The 21,019-nt window shown below is 41.9% G+C and overlaps 1 protein-coding gene across 2 annotated transcripts in view; it reads right to left on the minus strand.

Annotated features, from left to right (window-relative positions):
- Positions 1-10: 10 nt before the first annotated feature.
- INPP5A (inositol polyphosphate-5-phosphatase A) overlaps positions 11-21,019 on the minus strand; it is a 206,314-nt gene continuing 185,305 nt past the window's right edge. For both annotated transcript variants that reach the window (XM_061376768.1, XM_061376767.1), the window contains exons 13-16: positions 5,808-5,919; positions 1,577-1,645; positions 243-330; positions 11-148 (exon numbers count right to left, since the gene is read on the minus strand). In XM_061376768.1, the coding sequence (XP_061232752.1) occupies positions 250-330; positions 1,577-1,645; positions 5,808-5,919 (262 nt within the window). In that variant the 3' untranslated portion in view covers positions 11-148; positions 243-249. The remainder of the gene's footprint in view (positions 149-242; positions 331-1,576; positions 1,646-5,807; positions 5,920-21,019) is intronic.

Genomic DNA, 21,019 nt, shown 5'->3' on the forward strand with positions numbered 1-21,019 from the left:
ACGATCAGCAGTCTAAAAATGTGGCACTCGGGACTTGACTTATCAATACAGCTGTTAGGATTAAGTGTTTCGGTTCGTGGCGTGCTCCTTCCCTCCTGCTACAGGCTGGCTTCACGGAAAATCTTCTCGTTCCGTTGGCATCTTTTTCCTGTTGCAGAATTGGCAGGTTTTTAAAAAGAAAAATAAACACAGGGGAAATGTTGTAGAGAATATAAACGTAGAGGAAAAAAAATGATATTTACCACCACATCACTGCACGACACAACACTTGTGCACATTTGCAATAGGTTTACCTGCCCCAGCAGCTATTCGAAAGGACAGGAACACAGGCTGCAGCAAGTCAGGGAAAAATAGAAGTTACATGTTTGAAATGGAAACATTATGCTTTTACAGTCAGCAGTAAACACAACAAAAATTCCTCTACGACTGGGAACAAAACAGTGCAAGCATTTTTCTGATTAATCTAGCTACAAAATGCACAGGAGAACTCCATCATCTCCCTACAGATCTCTGCTCTCCTTGAAGTCTAAGGGGAAATTTGCCCCTGATTTCCACAGGAAGAGGCTCCGGTTTTAGACACAGCTCCCCCTTATCACTGATTGCATCAGCTCCACTGCAAGTGCATGCTAAAAAGATCTGCTTTAGGTACACCAGTGACAAGGGAGAGAGATTTCTGGTTGTGAGCTGGCTGCCCTGCAGCTGCTGACACCCTGAGCTTCCCATCTCACCGTGGCAGTGAGTAAACCGCTGTAGTTTAAAACCTGATTTGGGTATATCTGGACAAATATCATAAGCACATTCTTCCGCAGAACAACACCGCTGTCTCACAAGAACTCCTGACCATGAAAGTAAATACAGGCATGTATTTGTGAATTTGGATGCATGCATACACATGTGGTTACCCACTATCCATCACTGAATTAACACTCAAGAGGCTTAGTGCTGTCTGACACATTACCGCTATCATATAGCTTACAAGTTTCTACATGAGTTTTTATAGGTCTTATATTGTTTTAATCTGGGCTTTCAGAGCTTTCTTCCTCCTCCTTGATCAGCTTTTTTCAAAGAGAGCAAACACTCAGTTTGGCTGGATTCCTGACTGTGCTTCCCACCTGGTATCTGCAGCGGAGAAGGTTGTAAAATTCTGTCTTGGCGCTGCCAATATGTTGTTTTACTAATGAGCAGCGAGGCATTAACTTCATGGAATCTATGCCTTGGAAACAATTTTAATAACCCAGTAAAAAGTGGGTTTTCAACTACAGTCAAAATACTTCTGTTTTACAGCAAGAGTCGTAAGTGCAGAGACAGCTGCTGCTCCTCTTCATTTTGTATTGTACCATGCTTCCAGCCTAGAGCACATCATCCTGTTCTTTATTTTATTTCATACAAGTGCCTAGTCTAATATACTGTCTGCTTTCAGTTGAATTCGACTTTAAAACATTTTCGAGTCTTTAAATTAAAAATAGGACAGAGATACAGTTGACTTAAACATAGAGTTAACAGAAACTAGTGCACACATTCTTTGGCCTCATGAGAAGGACTAAGAAGATACAGTCTAAATGTTTGGCTTATTTACCTTGTGATCCCCCATGCAGACATTAGGCCCAATGTGGTCATATATTACTATCTTCTCATCATTTTCTGACTAGTTAAAAGAAAAAGAAACACAACAAACCCCCGGTCAGTGCAGGCATTCTCTCCATTACACACACAGAAAGAAACACGGAAATGATTTATGCAAATAGTTCAAACCAGTTCTGAGCAAAGCAACATTAACACATCTTCGCTTGGCTTCTCCAGAGAAAGACCACGTAGAATGAGTTTTTATGTCCAGTGCTGTTTTCAGTCATTTGTATAATTTGTCCATGCAAAATAACTCACAAAATCACTGCACCTACTCCTTGCTTCTGGGACCTCAAGACATTTTAACACTTGGGTGGATGAAATGAATGGCTTGGGTATGATGCATCCAGCCTTCTGCCAGCAACATGCAGTCAGTGCATTTGGCCAGTCTTTTTTTAAGAACAACACACAATTTTTATTGAAAGAGGTGCAATAGCTGCTGTTCTTCAAATTAAATGCAACCCACATTGCCTTCTAAGAGCATCTGATTTCACCATATAGGTGATTTTAAATGTTTGGAGAAGGGAATGAATTTACAGTTTATGAGTATAATCTTTAACTTTTCTATGAGACACATTTCTTCATCTGAAAAAAACACCATTGACTTTAAGAAAACCAGGAAGTGAAAGATTAGATTCCTCCAGGCTCCATTATGAATCACTTTCATTTTGTTCCATGTTGAACTCTATCCTTATGCACTGACTTCTTTAGCATTTGTAACTTAATGAATAATAAAACATACTCATCTTTCTGTTACTTGCAATAAATGTCATTTTGAGAATCTGTTTGATTCTCAAGCACAATACTTTAGGAATAAATACAAAACCATTGCCATACAAGACGATTTCTTATTATGCTGAACAATTCCTATGAGCTAATTAAACCTGCAATCTGCACACTCTCAAGTCTCTAATACAATCATAGATGTGCTTTAAAGCAGTTGGCAATACTAATTTATTTTGTAGGAAACAGTCAAGACTTTCTCATCTGTAATCAGTCAAGTTTACTGGGCATTAACTTTATATAAACAGTAGCATTTAGGACTATAAAGTTAAAACTGAATTATCTTTAATGCAGTAAGGAAGCTTAAGGTCAGATTTACTTTATAGCATGGTTGTCTGCCAAAAATATAAAAACATAACCTTCTGCATTGTATGCATGAGCACTTTCCAATATTTCAAGATCATAATGCCACCAGCATCGGAAGTGGGGATACATTCATCAAAAGTGACTTGATAATTTACAAAGGCAGCATAAAATTGTGGATTTTCAACTGCATAATCTTTAGACAGATAAACAAATTACAGCGGTGCACAAGCAGAAACAATATACACTTGGCTGAGCATTCATTACTTCATGCTATCAGGCATCAAGGCAGCTCCCTAGCAGTGGGCAACCTTTGGTGTTTTAGGGCTCAGGAAGCATAAAATAACATGATGGTAAGGTAACCGACCATGGCATGATAGATGATGTTGCATGAAAGCTGTTTACAGCCCATGTCTGTACAATCTGTAATGCCTACTGTGGAGCTGAGCACACTGTACAGTGTGGCAATTTGTGTACCCTGTCCTTTCTTTACATGGGACTAAAATGAAGATTTACCACATTTTTGTTTGAAATAAAATATAGAAAAATGAATACAGCAAAATAATTACCTGCCTCAGAATATTCACTACCTAGCTAGAGCCAAAAATTCTTTACAATTTCATATCTATTTGTATTTGAAGGATATGTCATAGTGTAACAAGTTAATTAAAATCTGCTTTCACTTTCTTCGCAGTTCCTTTTAAAGCTCCAAAGCCCCTGCAATGGAGTAAATTCTCAAAGGCAAGGCAAGTATTGCTTGCTGTGCAGAACCACAGAAACCTGTAAGGTCATTTTGCCCTTTCCTCTATCACTGCAGCATTCTTTTCTACTGAATATTTCCATTAAGTTTTATGGGCCAGACTTGCAGCCTGGTTTTGAGCTGGGTAAGCTGGCTCCTTTCTCTGTACAAACTCCCTGATGGAAGCTACTGTGCTAGTGCGGCCTCATCCCCAGCTGCAACTCTGTGTACGTGCTTCTGGAGATGTCCCACACTGCAGGCTCAGAATTTGCAAAGCAGGGACAAAATTCTATGCGTTTTTAAATGTAACTTTGAATGATCCAACCATTGGGCTTCTGGTCCATGGAGACTAAGAACTGGGCTGAGTGACCTCCCAGTTACACATTTCTGTAATGCTCTAACTTGGCTTTCCTTTGTTTAACTTTCTCCCATTATATCCAAGTTATACCCCCCTAGATAATCTGAAAGAATTCCTTTCCCTCTGTACTGTTTACACTCTTCAAGCCTTTGTGTACACTTCTATCTCCTTATTCACAGCTTTAAAAAAAAATCTTCCCTCATTGGCCAGTCTTTCCATGGTTTTAAACCTTTGTTCTTCAGGAATTTCATGGGCACCAAGCACTAGGTTTTAATATTTTGGGTAAAATCTCACTTTTTCATAGGATATTTCTGTCCAACAAGATCAGATAACACTGATTTTGACATCAGTATTTAAAGCCCATGTTCCTCTCAGTTCCACGGTATTTTAATTAAATACTGTAATACAGGCATTGTCTAAAGTTCTGGGTGAAGCTTCAAGCTCTCTTGCAGACACTTCTTACACATTACAATAAGTGAGGAAGTACATTGAATGGAAATTTGAGTACCTATGGAAAAAATCTTCTCAGCCTTTCAGTGAGTTATATACTGCAAAGCAAACAGTCTAATCATGAGATAAATAACCCCGATGAGAGAGAGAAACAGAAGGTTATAAACTTCAGGAGAGCAAGTTTCAAGAGTTCCATTAATCTAAACAGAAGAAAAAAGAAGCCATGAAACTGCAGAATATGGATTTCTTTGAGAAGATGATTTTCTGCAATTCACTGCCATTCAACTGCATTAGCTATACCAGCAATATACAAACAGACACATGGCAATTTTGGGTTTGGCGAGTCTGTTCTGTATCCGACAGTCAGATAGTCTGGTCAGCAGAATAACCTCAACACTGCAAGTCACAGCACATTCACCCTCCTGTTGTGCTCGTGGCCACGGCTGGAACAGGAGGGAAAGCTGAGCTCAGGGCAGAAAGGCCTGGGTGGGATCTCCTGATATCATACATGATTTCCTGATGTGTTCTTGGTCCTTTAAAACAGCTGGTACCTAGTATAAACAGGACGGCTCCCCAGCTACCAAAAGCAAGCATACAGGAAAATCAGAGGCCGTGTGAGCTGGCTCATGTAACTGCTGACCTGGTTCAGTGTTTCCAAGGAAAGGAAGAAAGCAGAGGGCAGTAAGCAGGAGAGAGAGGAAATGAGGGAAAAGGAAAATTGGAAGGCTCCTGACCTCTGTCTAGATCAATCCTGGATGGAGCAACACCAAGTTTACCTTACTGCTATACATTAAAACCCCAAGAGGAGCTATAGGTTCTAAAAATGTTGTAAAATGGTATTTTTAAAGCTCCAGTGGAATGTCTAAATTAAGGCACTTAATAAGTGTTCCAAGGTTAGAAGCCTACCTGTTGGAGACTCTGCCTTCATTCAGGGGACAGTGATAGGAGATTTGGCCTACCTAGGAACTAACATATTCTTAGGAAATCCAGTTCTCACCATCAGCAACAGAAGGAACTTAAATCTACCACACTTGTAACTCAGGTCCCTCAAGCTGCTGCCACACAGGTTTTTCTTTCAGTAGCGTTACTCCTCAGTCAACAGCCACTCCTGCTTCTGTCTGCATCTGAGCTGAAGCCTTAGCAGGGGCTGCTCGTGCTGCTGTGCAGTGGGCTGGGGACTGATGGGGTTTTATTTTCTGTTATTCTTGTTTAAAAAGAGGCAGGTTTCCCAGCAGCCTGCACCCCAGGGCAGCACTGACACACACAGGAGAGACCACAGCAGCCAGTGCTGGCAGCTCATGTACCACAAGAGGCGTTTGTGACAGCTTGTGCTTTGGTAACTGCCAACAGTTCAACTGGGACAAACCTGCGTGCTTGGCTGGGAGGCACTGGAGGCATAGCAGCTCATTACTGCCATGGTAAGCCGTCTTAGCCTGGCGTTTGCTACAGGCAACTGAAAATTCAGGAACAACAGAAGTGTATCAGCCCTACCTCCCTTTGCTGACGCTAAACATACGCGGAGCCGCGGTGCGGCTGCAGGTCTGTACTTACTTTCAGAATGAGCTCCTTGGCGGAGTGGGACATCAGGATTCTGTCACACCAGGCTGGACATCTTGTATTCATGTACTGCTTTCCCTGGCTGGAGTCCTCGCTGTATGGGTAACTGCAAACAAATCACAACCACAGCCATCAGCAACTCCTTGGAAGCAGCCAAAAACCTCTGGCTCAACCAACCACATTAATTAAAAGATGACACTGGCAAAAAGCAGCTCTTTTAGACTCTTCTCATATTTATCATCCTTCTTTTATCCTCCCCCTTTCTTTCTCATGTGCTCTTTCTCTCTTTCTCTTCTTATATCTACCACTCTTCTTTAGGCCAACACGTTAAGACACATACAGTCTCTGAACTCTTCCCTCCTACTTTGCAGTTTTGCATGTGAGAGTGTTTAAAGACAGAAAACGATCTGTGTGAAAGTATGAAAATCATTTCAACAGCTCAAGCCCAGAGCAGGCTGCTGGCTACAACTATGGAAAATAAATAAAGAGAAGATGAAAAGGAAACCTAGGGAAAAACCAAGTTCATCTCGCAGGACTTCTTTGCAGGATTCTCTCAAGGATGACTATACAGGAGTGTTTTAACAGAAAATAGTTCAGAGCACTGGGATCTCTGCAGCTGTACACAACCCCCACCTGTATGGATTCTCTGAGCCCGACAGAAGGGAAGGTATGACACAAAAGCGGGCTCTTCAGGGGATTTCTGCAGAGCCAAGGAATTGGGAATATGGTTTAAGGACAATGATACTGACTACATAAGGTTCTGTACCTTTACATGAAACTGTGTTAACAAGATGCAAATTGTTCTGTAAAGGCATCTGGAATAGAAGCTGATTAAATGGTGGTTATGCTGTGGGGTCACTGTAAATGTGCTACGTGATCTCCAGTGTGCTATAACTTACCTTTAAAAGGCAACAGAACCTGTTCAGTTTAACCTACAGAACAGTCAGAAGTAAGCTAACTCAACATGCCCGTGTGAACCCACAGGCTGAAGTCACCTAAAGGACCTGAAGTGACAACCTCCGGTTCAACCGCTTGGTGCCTGAGGTCAAAGTTTTCATTCTTTTATCCAAATGTTTAGTATGACAGAACTTTGAATGTGATGATGGCTCAGCATGCTGCAAGGCCCTCTGCTTTCCCAGACCATTTCCAAAACGGCATGGGGAAGCAGCCAAAGAGAAGTCTGGGGGAAATCCAGGGTGTTTATGACTCAATTTCTTGAATATTGGTCCTGAATGAACTGAAGTTTAACCTTGATGAATACATCATAAGGCTGATGCATATTATCTACACATATATGTTGGGTGTATTTAAAATGACATTTGCATTTTGTTCTGCTCATCACTTTATTCATAAAGGAAATACTGAGGTTTTCCTGACGTGTGTTAAGAAAGCATTTCTGGCATTGTAACAAAAAGGTTTGCATGCTTGAAGAGAAACTTATTTACCACCCTACTTGGTGGGATGCTCTGAAACTGAGACATATAGCTTTCTACCAAATGGGTTTACAAGCTACACTGCCATTAAAAAGATTAGCCATGGCAAGCATCCAAAGAAAGCACACTGAACGTACCGGAACAAACCAGTGATCTCAGTACCTTTTCCACCTCATCAAACCTAACAAGACTCATTTTCAAAACATATTATGAGAATTCAATTTGCTGCTTCACTGACATACAGAAGCACAGCTTATTTCTGAGTGTCTGTGAAATACTTTGATGATGTAATACTGTTGGTAGTAGAAGCTCTTTGTCTGCAATTTAAGGATTGACTTTTTCTGGTAACCTCTTTCTTTAGGTACTCAAGAACCCCACACAGCTGAAGCAACTTCTTATGACATAAGAATCAATCACATCTCATCTAATCCTTCCTTTTACATCATTAACTGTATGGCTTTTAAAGTATGATGTTCCGTACCTGGAATGATCTGTTACTGCTCTGTGTTGGAGCATTTCATCCGAGAGCCCATATTCTATGAAATGATATTTATCAATTTTCTTTATTGATCTTAACGTTTCACAGGGTGAAAACTTCTGCCAATTTTTCCAGGTCTTTAGTGCTGATCACCCAGTCAAGAAGTTACTGCAGTTTACGAATATCTTTGACAAATCAGATTTCTAGTGGCTGTGACAGAGATGAAAATAAAATGCTGCAAAAGTTATCTAGACAAAATGATCTGTAGGTAATAATTTAATACAATAAAGTGGGGCAAGCTCTTCTTTTTATAAGGCAGCATCCTTCCTTCAAGCCAGAAGTGTGGAGCACTCTGTCTTGCTGCAACCTAAGGAGTAAGGCTTCTCCCTCCCCACCACTGCCTCCCTGGCTCACGCAAGTCTCACTCAGTGAAATGCTGACATAGATGTAATAAAAAATCCTAACTAGCTATGCCCCCCAAACTCTTTTCTCTCCTACTTCATGCTCTAGAAGGATCACAAATACTTTGGAATAAGCAGGCTTCCTTTGCAGATCGGCTCAAAAAGTGGTCATGACTCAGAATTGCTGGAAGGGATGCTTCTTTGTGACTTAACTGTTCTTTGTGACTGTTGTGGGGACAAAAGAGTTTGGTTTACTATATGCCATTTATCTTAACTAGATTTTTGCAAATAAAAGCTGTACTAGAGGTTTCTGGAATAGGACTGTCACCCAAGAGATTTTCATGAAACATACTGCTGAATGTATGCTATTCCAGAATAATTTTTCACACAAGATGCACTCCAGTAGCTGTCTCCATCATCCTGTTCTGTAGTTAACAACAGTATGAAAATGGTGTGACTCTTTCCAGAACTGAATCATCTTGTGAACTCTGAAGCTTTTACATGGTTGAAGCACTTATAAGGTTTTTTTCCTCTATGGATACTCTGGTGTCTCACATGATGTTACCTCACTGGGATGCCTTCCAATCAGCTAATGGGATTTAAAACCAGTCAACAGAAGCAAAAGAGGAGACAGACAGGTGCAGAAGCTTTTGGGGAAGCCAGGCTGATGATTCTGGTGCTGCCATAAGAGAGATGATGTTGCAAAAATCAAAGACAGAAGGAAAACAGGCGAAGCCTCACAACTGCCACACGTGACCTGGCTCAGTTTGTCCTGTGCACAAAGCCTGTCACCAGAACACAGCCTCTGGCTCTGCTCCTGTGCTCCCCACAAACACAGGGACATCTCCCAAGGCTGGCAGCTTGGCCCCGCAACTGTGAGGGCTGTGGAGCACCCAACAGGACAACCAACAGGGGAGCATATATTTTGGGAAAAGCAGGACACGACATTCATTTTGCTCCTGCAACAGAACAAGTGCCCCAACAGCACAGACTCAGAAAACTGGAAAATACTTCCACTGACTTCAATGGGCTAACCAAGATACAAGAGTGCTAGGACACACTTCTATTTGACTATGAACCTTCTGTTCTCTCTAGGATGGCTTCATAATTTACCCCCTCTTTTCCTTCCTTTCAGCCCCACTGCTCACCTGCTTCTTTGAAATAAAGCACAGCCTCTTAAAGAATAATGTAAATTCAAATTTGTGTGCATGCAAAAAGCAGAACTGCTCTTGTAGTACACATCTTCCCAAAGATGTGAAGCAGAAGATTGTCTACTATTAAGTGCATTAAACCAGCTTTGTTTTGCTGACATCTGCAGCCTCTTTTAATATGCTCTCTCCAGGCAAGTAAGGAACTCAGAGTTCTGAATTCAAAACTTGGTTAATAATCCTAGTTAACAGATCTTCTGATCTATGAACATTATAAGCAATTACAGGCTTGATAAAAACAACTGCAGATCTGATACACATCATTTTAAGGGCTCTACACCAAATAACTGCGAGTTCAAAATTCCAGTATTAATCTGCTGTAGGGTAGGCATCATGCCACCTCCCTGTGCACGCATTATTAGTCTTGACCATCAGAACCGTGACTGTGGCAGACAGAAAGGGAGAACCAGCACTCCCAGGCTCAGGACTAGACAGGGAAAGATGTCTTTTTTTCCCCCCTTTCACCAGCATTCTGCCTCAATTACAATCTATCTTGTGCAATGTACAGAAAAGAGTGATCCTGAGAAAGAATAGTGAGTGCTCATGTAAAAATGATGACAACAGATAGAGGCCCCTAGGTACCCCTAAAATAGAAATGATAGATAAATAGATACAATGCTAACACATACAGGTGCTATAGATAAGACTGCACACACTTCCTGCCTTTAGTATTCAGTACAGTTACTGGCCTTTTTTTTTAAGTACACACACACAATATTATATGTATTTAGAAATACAAATGGAGAAATGAAGAATTCCACGTGAAACAACTTCCCTGCCCTGTTCAAAACAGTGTCAAAGATGAAATTTAGGACCTTAACCTCTAATGGTAGCTGAATAACTAATAGTAAAACCATTCTGTTATTCTTGGTGTATGCCAGCAGAGTTATGCAAAATATACTTTGACTGTATATGCCTCTTGATGATGGAGAAGCAGCAGTTCTGGAGCTGGAGCAGCCATGCTAGAGGCTTGTATGATTTACCTCCAGTTGTTCAGGATTTTTTTTTTCCTCAAGGTGCTCCTCCAGCTGCTTGTCAACCTTATTTCACAAACTTTTGTTTCAGTTGCACTCATTTTACTTAACCAGGATTACTGTCAGGTGGGTTTCTGAATAAAAAGTCCAAAAGGTACTAGTTAAAGCAACATCATTAATATAATGCCCAATGTTGTATAAATTTAACCAAACACTTTAAGGAAATGTGAGCTAACTCTGAATGAGGAGCAGGCTGTTCAATGAACTACTGGCATTAGAGTTACAAAGGATGAGAGCTACTTGGCAACTGTTTGGGGAAAATAAACCATAACAGCATCAGTAATATCCCTGCACTCCTGCTGTTGGCAGGGACTGTCAAAGACGATTGGACACCCTCACAGAAATACTTCCTGCAGAGTGGAAGGTCTCCTGACATCAGAAACTATCCCATCAGCAGGGTCTGTACTCAAAACGCAAGCCAACAATGCCATGTGTATAAACGTCTCCTTAACTGGCATCTCCAGCCAGGAAAAACGCTCCTAATGAACTCTTGCCTTGTGCAGGAATGGATGAAATGTGCTCCTGAGATGGGTGAAATGTACTTTCTAACAGAAAACAGTGAATTCACCCTGGGTTGCTGGTACCTTTCAAAGCTGTCGCCTGCATGGCTTTGCCTGCCAGCTCGGCTTCATGCACATTGACCATGCCCCAATGCTGTCAGGCCCCTTGTATCGCCTGAGGGATCCTGCTTCCTATGGGCAAAGCATCCCAGAAGTGCTGCACAGAGCGTGACAGCATCATCTAGCCAGCAGCCAGGAAAAATTAAGCTGTGTAATCTTCTTTAGCACAGTGCAGGTCCTTCTGAAAAACTGTGCATCCTCTGCTTAGATTGATGTGCAGATGCTTAGGCAAACTATCATGTTTCAGGGAGCAGAAATAACTCCTACTCACAGACCACTTGTTCTCATCTATTAAATGTCCCCATATTTTCATCACTGAACTGCTTCTAACACAAAATATTTGAGATTTGGGATTATAAAGCATTGATGAAAGCTGAGCTCTTCATGGGAAGAGCAGAGACACAGTTTGATTTAGTTTGGTTTAGATTTTGAACTCGGGTACGAGTCCTCACATTTACTAAACTTTCTCTCTCTTTTAATTCCGCCTATTTACATACAATATTCAGAGAGAACTTCAAAAGGGGAAACATCCCAACCACTTGTCATCAGAAAATTATTTACTGCTTTTGTATTTTCTAAGAAAATGTTGGACCTATTTACCTTCAGCTCTGACACACTTTTAGATTGTCTAAGATGCTTTTACCAGAAGCAAGGACAGTCAACGTAGGCTGCCTGCTCAAGGCTTGGGTGCTTTAAAAGTTGCAAGGCCGAAGATATAGATAAAAATATTTTGGTCTTTTTAATTGACAAGGTCCCAGCTCAGCATTAGTGTGAGCTGGTACACGAGTATGGTTTCAATAAAATGTCATTTGACCAACTGAGGTATGACCCTGCATTTTTGTCAGCTTCCAGATCGCTCATTTCTCCCTCCAAACTGAATGATCACTTTATATTTCCCTGAATCTGGAAGGGAGCTTCAGGTTCCCTAGTTCTCTTCCTAACAAATGACCCCAGGTAATTTATCTTCATATACTCATCTTCGGCAGCAGATAGTTAAAGCTAAGCAATAGGACATGCTGCTGTTTGGATTAAATTAGCTGCTTCAAATGTACCAACATACTAACAGGCCCTCACAGGGCTCTGCCAGCCAACCGCCACGATGTGCGGCTCACTTAAGGCAAATGAGGAGGGTAAACACAGTCCTGCAAACACAACAGTTAAAGTACAATGTGCTGAACAGCTGCTCCGTGCAAAAGCTACACTAGCACCATGGTGACCACACCAACAACCAGAGGTGACAGCAGCAAAGGGGATGGAGACAAAAACAGGACTGGGGGCCATAACTCTGTGCACAACACAAGCCAAGGGTAACCATGTGGTGTGTTCTCTGGATCTTTTCTACAGCTTTAGGTCCGGCGGATTGCTTTTTGGCTGAACATACTTCTTTGGAAAATATATGTCTATGATATGCTTCAGAGTTAACATTTCTGTACCACCAGTGTAACTCCGGACCTTTTCCAGATGAAACCAAGAAAAGCAGAGCTCTTTCCTTTCCCCTTTTCTCCAGAACCTTCCCAAGAGAGGAAATCTCCCCTTGCCCATCACAAACATCCCATGGCTGTGAACACAGGCAGAGGCTACAGCAGCCTGCCAGCAGCCAGTGCCCCTCTCCGGGGTATTCAGCCTGGTGAGGGGTACTAACAGTGGCAGGTGCCACGCTGTGTGCTCAACACGAGCATCGTGGAGAGGCCAGCTAACAGAAACTGGTTATTCTGCAACAGCAGTGCCTCAGTGAGTGGACAGTGAGTGACGAGCTCTATTGGTTTAATAACAATAATGCTGTACTCCACTAAGTGTATGTAATACACTAATATTACAAGTGGATAAATCTAATGATGAATAATGTAGGCCTATTGGGAAGGACCCAGTGTTGGCTTGTTTCAGCAGAACTCTCTGATGTTACTGCATGTAGCTGTGACTGAGCTAATTGTTCTTTCTGGAATGGGCTTGCCTTAGAGTAAGTTACTTCTAGCTGTAATTTACAAATTCTTGTATGGGGGGAAAAAAATCATCCTTGCAAAGCTGAGCAGCAGCTGGGATAGGGCTCAGGTCCCAACTACTGGGCTTTTCAACATGCTTTCAGACAAGAATGCAGTGAACAGCCTGGTTAGCAGCAAAGGACACGAGCTTTTTGCTACGCTTTCTGCTTCAGCCTGTAAACCTCGCCTTACGCATTGCATACAGTAATGCTCAGGCATTGAAACTTCTTTCCATCATTGATTTTCCTCTTTTTCCATTTGCCACAATACCTTAAAACAGAACTGCTATTTGGGTAATTCTATCCAGCTCCTCACAAATTAAAGAAACACCCTATTTTAATTTGGAAATTGATTGAGAATGATGGTGAGAGTGGCACTAGCTTAATGTGAGGAGAACACCCACAGTATGGGGAATAAACAAGAGTAATTAGAGATATGTACATGCTGGAATCACAGAAACATGGTGGGATGGCTCCTCAGACTGCAATGTTGGAATGAAAGGTTATAGGCTCTTTAGGAAAGACAGGCCCAGCAGATGGGGAGGGGGAGTTGCTATTTATGTTAGGGATAGATTGGAGAGTATGGAACTGTCTGGGGACAGGGGAGCAGTCAACAGAGAGTTTGTGGGTCAGGGTTAAAGGGAGAACAGCGATGGGAGACATTACTGTGGGGATCTGTTACAGAGCGCCTGATCAGGAGGACTCTGCGGATGAAGCACTCTATAGACAGATAGGAAAAGCCTCACACTCACAGGCCCTTGTCCTCATGGGGGACTTCAACCACTCTGATATCTCCTGGAGGGACGGTACGGCCCGGCTCAAACGGTTCAGACGGTTCCTTGATTGTGTGGAAGACAACTTCCTTCTGCAAGTGATAGAGGAGCTGACAAGGAGAGGGGCCATCCTTGACCTCGTGCTCACCAACAGGAAGGGGCTGGTGGTGAATGCGATGCTCCAAGGCAGCCTTGGCTGCAGCAATCATGAGATGGTGGAGTTCAAGATCCTCAGGGCAGTGAGAAGGGCATGCAGCAAGCTCACTGCCCTGCACTACAAGAGAGCAGACTTGGGCCTCTTCAGGACCCTGCTTAGTAAGGTTCCATGGGATAAAGCCCTAGAGGGCAGGGGGGTCCAAGACTACTGGTTGGTATTAAAGGATCACCTGCTTCAAGCTCAGGAGCGTTGTGTGCTGACAAGAAGGAAACGGGGCAAGAAGGCCAGGAGGCCTCAATGGCTGCATAAGGAAGTGCTGAGAAAACTTAGAAGAGAAAAAGAAGCTTATACAAAGTGGAAGCAAGGACAGGTAGCCCGGGAAGGATACAGGGATGTTGTCCAGGAAGCAAGGGCTCAGGTCAGGAAGGGTAAGGGCCAGTTAGAATTGAGACTGACCAGGGATGATAAGGGTAACAGGAAGGGCTTCTGTAGGTATGTAGCCACCTAAAGAAAATCTAGGGCTGCATCAAAAGCAGCATGACCAGAAGGTCAAAGAAGGTGATCCTGCCCTTCTACTCTGCTCTCCTGAGACCCCACTTGCAGCACTGGGTGCAGTTCTGGTGTCCTAAACGTAAGAAGGACATGGAACTGTTGGAACAAGTCCAGAAGAGGCCACAAGGATGATCAGGGACTGGAGCACCTCTCGTATGAAGAAAGACTGAGAAAGTTGGGGCTGTTCAGCCTGGAGAAGAGAAGGCTGCGTGGAGACCTCATAGCAGCCTCCAGTATCTGAAGGGGGCCTATAGGGATGCTGGGGATGGACTCTTCATTAGGGACTGTAGTGACAGGACAAGGGGTAATGGGTTAAAACTGAAACAGGGGAAGTTTAGATTGGATATAAGGAGGAAGTTCTTTCCTGTTAGGGTGCTGAGGCACTGGAATGGGTTGCCCAGGGAGGTTGTGAATGCTCCATCCCTGGCAGTGTTCAAGGTCAGGTTGGACACAGGGGCTTGGGTGACATGGTCTAGTGTGAGGGGGGGTTGGAACTTGATGATCTTAAGGTCCCTTCCAACCCAAACCATTCTATGGTTCTATGATTTCTGTCTGGTGGGAATACTTAATTGGCAGAAAAATCACGTGTTATAAAAGTAAGTGATAGAGCAAGCATAAAAGCATCTAGGGCTTTAACAATTTTTAATCTACTTGAGTGACTAACTTGCCCTTTTGTGGAACAACAGGACACAGGAGTGTCACTGAGGTAATGCTCCAAGAAACAGTAAACCCATTTGCTCCAGGAGTACTGCAGCAGTCCCAGCAGCAGAACTGTGTGCTCTGAAAACACACAGTGCAGTTGGTGAGGACACTGGTAAGTAAACGCAGCCCAGTGAAATCTAAACCACCACCTTCCTGTTTCATACCCGAGGGTGACAAGTGGGACATGTACCATGGCCCCCACAGGGCAGGGTACAAAAAGCAGAGCTACTCTTTTCCGGATGTTCTCTGCAGAAGGGAAGGAACAAGTGAGTGTGTCTGAGATGGCTTTGCCTCGTGCAGAGCAGACTGGCTCACTCTGTAATGCAAACTGGATCAGAAAAAAATATAGGTATTGTTGTGCCACCTACTAGAATAAAAAAAAGATGATGGGACAAAATACAAGGGTGGAGAATAAATTGATTATAGACTAAACAGGATCCTGATAGAATAAGGGACCACAGCCAGAGAGAATTCCAAAGGAAAAACACTGTTCCAAGAGTAAATGAGATTCAACCTGTCTCCTGGTGAGAGGTGTCAAAGGCAAGATACTGCCAATGCAGAGGGCTTGCTTGAGAAAAGTATCATACGGAGGATATCTAGGACACAAACATATGTCCAACAAGTAAATTACATGACAGCCTAATGCAACAACAAACAAGAACAGGTCACTTTAAGAGAATGATTAATACATGAGATTACTGTGCATGCAGACTTATCTGAAAGCAAACCTTGTAGGTGGGTGTGAACTCCTGCTAAAGTCAGCTCCTATCTTTGCTGTGCAACAGCTACAAGAATAATTATAATAATTAATGGAGAGCAGTGATAAAGGCAACAATTGCCCACCTGTATACTGACTGACCACAATGCTGTTACTTCTTTTTTCACACCTCCTGCCTTTTGCAGTGATTGCTGGCTTACTGCAAGCTCTTTTCCAGTCTCACACTGGGCTTGCTATTTGCTCACACCAGGCTATCCAGCCCGTGAATGACAGAGCTTACAGAGTTTAACATTCTGAATTGTATTTGGTCTCCAATGGCTAAGGTTGCCATGGGTTACATTAGATTACAAAGGGTAATGAGATGAAAACATGAATATTCACTATATAAAGTAAAAGGCCTCAAAATATTGGAGTATAGGAACTGGTGAATAATGTCTGAAAAACACTGTTAGAAGGGGTCTTTATATTCTGTGTGAAGACAGCAGACTTGTAATGCAGCCTGTGATTCCTTACCAAGCTGTGATCCCTCTTCCAGCCTGCCCCTGCTTTTGGCACACTTCAGGAGGATCGAGGAAGGACTTGCTGTTGTGAAAGGCAGTGTCGTTTGGTACTTCTCCTTTTCTCAGCCTCAGGGATGACAAAAAGGGAAAGGGTGGGCTTTGCAGAGGCCGACCTCTTGATTGGGAGAGGAACAACGGACTACTGCTGCTTCTACAGCTCTCCCTTGGCAGGTTTCTGGTGATCGCAAATGCAAAGTGCAAGAATGGGCTGGGGTAGAATGGCTCCAGAACTTACAGTTTAAGAGATAGCAGGCTGAGAGGTTTTTCCTTGGAAGTTCATGCATCACTAGCAAGCCTCTTTAGGATGCACGGGCTACACAGCATGGTATGCCAATACAACTTGAGCATATAAAGAACTAAAAAGGAACTCAGAATTGAAGAGGAATTTAGAAAAATGCCTAGACATCAAGTGCCCTCCTGAACAGAGAGGAGATAAGAGACAGCCTTCCTAAAAAGACTGTCAGTACTACACGCCATAAAGGCTCCATTATGAGCATTTCTGAGGGGTGACAGCCTGACCACTGCTTCCTCCATGCCACAGCAGGATGGTCACACAGGACAGGATAAAGAATTCACGTAAGATAAAGCAGACATATGGTTTTAACCTAAATTACAGTTTTGCACTGGAGAAGAACAATAGTTTTGCTTTGTCTGGTTTTGAGTTCCATAAGTAAGCCTGCAGAAATGCTATTTCTAGATGGGGCTGGTAGAAGAGTTCAAAAGTGGCTTTGGTATCCTTCCCACATAGAGTTGATTGGGAAGAGCCCTGAAGATAACTTTGACTAACACAGAGTCCATCAAGACCCTGCAGAAACCCACTTGCATATACATTAAGATGAATTCACTGGGCTGCCTTAACACCATTCCATTCATAGCTACAAATTCAATTTATAACTATAAATACACTGTAACTATGAATTCTCATAGAACTATTATAATATATACATAATTCTGATCTAAATCTACCAAAATTAATGTATGATTAGAAATATTAACATATTTGGGTATAATCCAACAAATGCCATTTGTACATTGCTTAATCATTTGAAAACTTAAAAGTGAACTGTTGTTTCAAAAGGGCAGACGAAAAGTCAAATTGTGGATTAATGGCTACATAAAACCAAAGAACTTCAATTTAACTTAGAGCCAGCTAAGGCCAAAATGGCAATTCTAAAAATCGTCATTTACCTGCCATCTTACCAACCATGCTGAGCCTCTGGTCTCCACTCTTACAACTGCTTTTTGTATGTTATCCAGTGATTGTTTCCTGTGAAATGCAGCAGTGGCCCCGGGAGCAGAACTGATCTCTGCTGCTCCACCCACAGGTGGGTAGCGGGCCATGGGGTGGCAGCATCTTCTCCCTTCATACTTTGTGTTTTTGAACTTGTGCTTGCTGTATTCAAAAGGAATACCTCCAAGCAGATACACTATATGGGTAAGAAAATACTCATGCAACAGCCTGACAGGGTGCTTTTCTTCTGAAATTTTGCTGTGAACCAAAGGGAACAAGCATTTTACTTCCTGTTTTGAAACCTCTCGTGTCACGTTTCAACCCGCAATAAATTTTAATGGTCATTATAAATTTATGAAGCCCTGAAAAGCAGCTTATCTAAATACAGAATTGACTGTCCTGGCTTTTAGTGATTTAAGCCAGGATGAGGCGGCTATATTCATTTAGCTACACTGTGTTTTTATGCAGCTTTTCGCACTGGATAGCCAACACACCTCCCCACAGAGGCTTTTAACAAAGGTGGGAGCTCACTCAAAAGGATCAAAAAGTGTGACAGATTTGCATTAACTTGTTATGGAGGGCATCAGTTTAGTCTCAGTTCTCTTTTAAGCACCAAACATTGAAAAGACAGTGGTACGGCGATGTCCTGTTTTCTCCATGTCAGTCTAGAGCTGGCAAATAGAGCAGTGCTGGGATGGAGGCCCCTGTATTTCAATGTCACTGCAGGATTATCTGAACTATTGCTTAGGGACAAGCAAGAAGTCAGTAGTTTAAAAGAAATAATTTTAAAATATTTTTGACTCAGCACAGGGCCTCCACTCTCTACAGAATTAAAAAGTGTTCTTTTATTTGATACTACAACAATAAAAATTTACTTTTAGGAACCATTAGAAAGAAAATAAAGAAAGGTTAATATAAAGTTCACATTCTAAAAGCTAGTATTAAAAAGCATGAGACACCAGTTGGAAATATACGATATAATTTTTTGCCAAGACCTGTGAATAATGATTCCTGAGATGTTTTCTCTAAGCAGTGATAAGAGTTAAGTGCTCTCCCTGCTTACTGATTGTAGTTTACAATCAACTGAAAAGAAAGGCAACAAACTATAGAACAAGCAAACTGTGCATGAACTAGGAGGAGCATAATGAAATCACAGCTGTGAATACAGTCCAGAAGAACAAAACACCAGAGAAATATTAGATTTCATTATGGCATTTTGTAGTTAGAAAATTACTCAAGAAGTCAACACTTTTATTACTACTTCTATTGAAATGCTATCTCAGTGTAATGAGAAACTGGAAAGAAGGTCTTACAACTTAAGAACTTTAGGTCCCTAAATAAAAAGAAGAATCTCAAGGTGTTGTTTCGTTTTTTTTTTTTTTTTTTTTTGTAACAGACTTTGCATGTTCTTGTACTTTAAAGAGTGTATTTTATCACTTTATAAGAAAGCACATTAAAAATGCCTTTTGTTTTGATTTTCTTACTTACTAATCATAGAATCATGGAATGGTCTGGATTGGAAGGGACCTTAAACATCATTTGGTTCCAACCCAATGGGATGTTATGCAGAACTTATGGTGCTTCATGGGAAGCTATTTTCACTTTTAAAAAGGAGTGTAAGAATTCTGGACAAGGACTTATAAGGAAGGTTCATCCAAAGAGTGAAGTGTAGTGATTTCCTTTAAAAAAATTCTTACCAGTATGAAAATAAATTCCTAGCTGTCATGGCTTCATTCGAAATTAAGGAGAAGGGACAGAGAAATTCATTGTAAAAGATGCAGATATATTAATATAAAACAATTAAACACAGCAACGTACACAAATGCCCTCTCCATTCAGATTTTTTTTTTTTTTCATAATTTTAAGTGAAAACTGAGAATATGCAAGAACCAGATTTGATTATTTCTTCAGTCTGGACTCTGAAGCACATGAGCACTTCGAGGATACCAAAACTTCCACATACCTTCTAAAACAGCAAGATGTTTACCCTCATTTTTTGTAAACATTGTCTCAGATTTAAAAATAAATCCTGAAACACTTGCACAGTCACAGCTGAGAAAACACTATAAGAGAAAAAGAATTCTGGTCACCCTCCATATATGAACAAGTTTTCAGTCTCGAACAGAAGATCTGTACCGTGCACAAACATGTGATGGTGCTGATGAAAAAGCAGGAATGAGAAATAAGGTGTGAGAAATGAGGACTGGCCTCACTGTCCATAGTTCTTGATGACCACTTTGACCAGAGCTAGCTCAGCTCCAGGGTTTCCTCTCGAAGGAAGGCTTTGCCTCTCATGCATTCACTGTAACCCCTGGTGCCAGGAGAACAGACTGGTTTCTTACTTCTTATTTTAACTGGGACTTTGCTCATGTTTATGATACAAAACCAATGGTTTTCCTTTGAACCAAGGCCCTCTTATGAAGAACTGGAGTTGGTTGTCCAAGAGTGGACAAGTTGGGTCCTTAGCCAGCACTGGGGGATCCCATGCTGCATATGGCATCACACAGGAAAGCAAGCTAAGCCATGGGTTACAGGGCAGTGTGTTTCTATCTATGCATGTTCATACCTGAGGTGTCTGGATCATGGTGCAATGCTGCCTTAGGAGTGGCATGAAAACACACCAAAACTGCTCAGGGTCTAATTCTGGCCCCACTAAAATTAACCACAAAAGCACTACTGACTCAAAGGAGTGAAGTTTTCAGCACCAGGACAGCTATGGCAGTGTGTTGGTACAGTCTTGTGATAAAGTCCAGAGAATAAACAATTTATGCTGATAAAAAATGAACTTACAAGAAACTTAGTCTGCTGCAACTTAAAGGACTGTGCCCTTTTCTATTTATCTCAAGAGCACACTGAATATCAAGCATGCTTTCAGAGGAAAAAATTTACAATTAAGACAGGAATGCAAGCATGCAATTGATGTGTAGAGCTCTGTGTGCAAATCAGGCAATTCACTGTATGCACAAATGATGAAGTAAATGAAAGAAAGAGAAAATGGTCCTAACTGGTCATTCATTTTTGAGAGATGTAAAATGCAGTACTAGATGTATTCAGTACCATTTTAGCTGAGACACTCTGTCTTCCACTGTTGGCCAGCATCCCATGGTGTGAGACCATAACATCATGGATTAAGAACAGAAGTAGAGAGCAATTCACAGACTGAATCCATGGACCATAATTAAAATATCATGTATAAAACAAGTTCTGAAAAGCTACTTCAAGGCTACCATTACAATTGCTTACAACTGCCCTCAAAATGCTCACTAATTAAGCCCATAAGCCTGACACAAAAAGCACTGGAGCTTTCCCGGCCTCTCCCCCCCCCCCTCTGAAAAAGGCTTTGTTTGCTGCATGTGCAGAA

This window comes from Neopsephotus bourkii, unplaced genomic scaffold, assembly GCF_033783945.1.
Source record: "Neopsephotus bourkii isolate Nb327-2 ecotype Australia unplaced genomic scaffold, CSIRO-AGI_Nbou_v1 NB_1735, whole genome shotgun sequence".
Taxonomy (NCBI): domain Eukaryota; kingdom Metazoa; phylum Chordata; class Aves; order Psittaciformes; family Psittacidae; genus Neopsephotus; species Neopsephotus bourkii.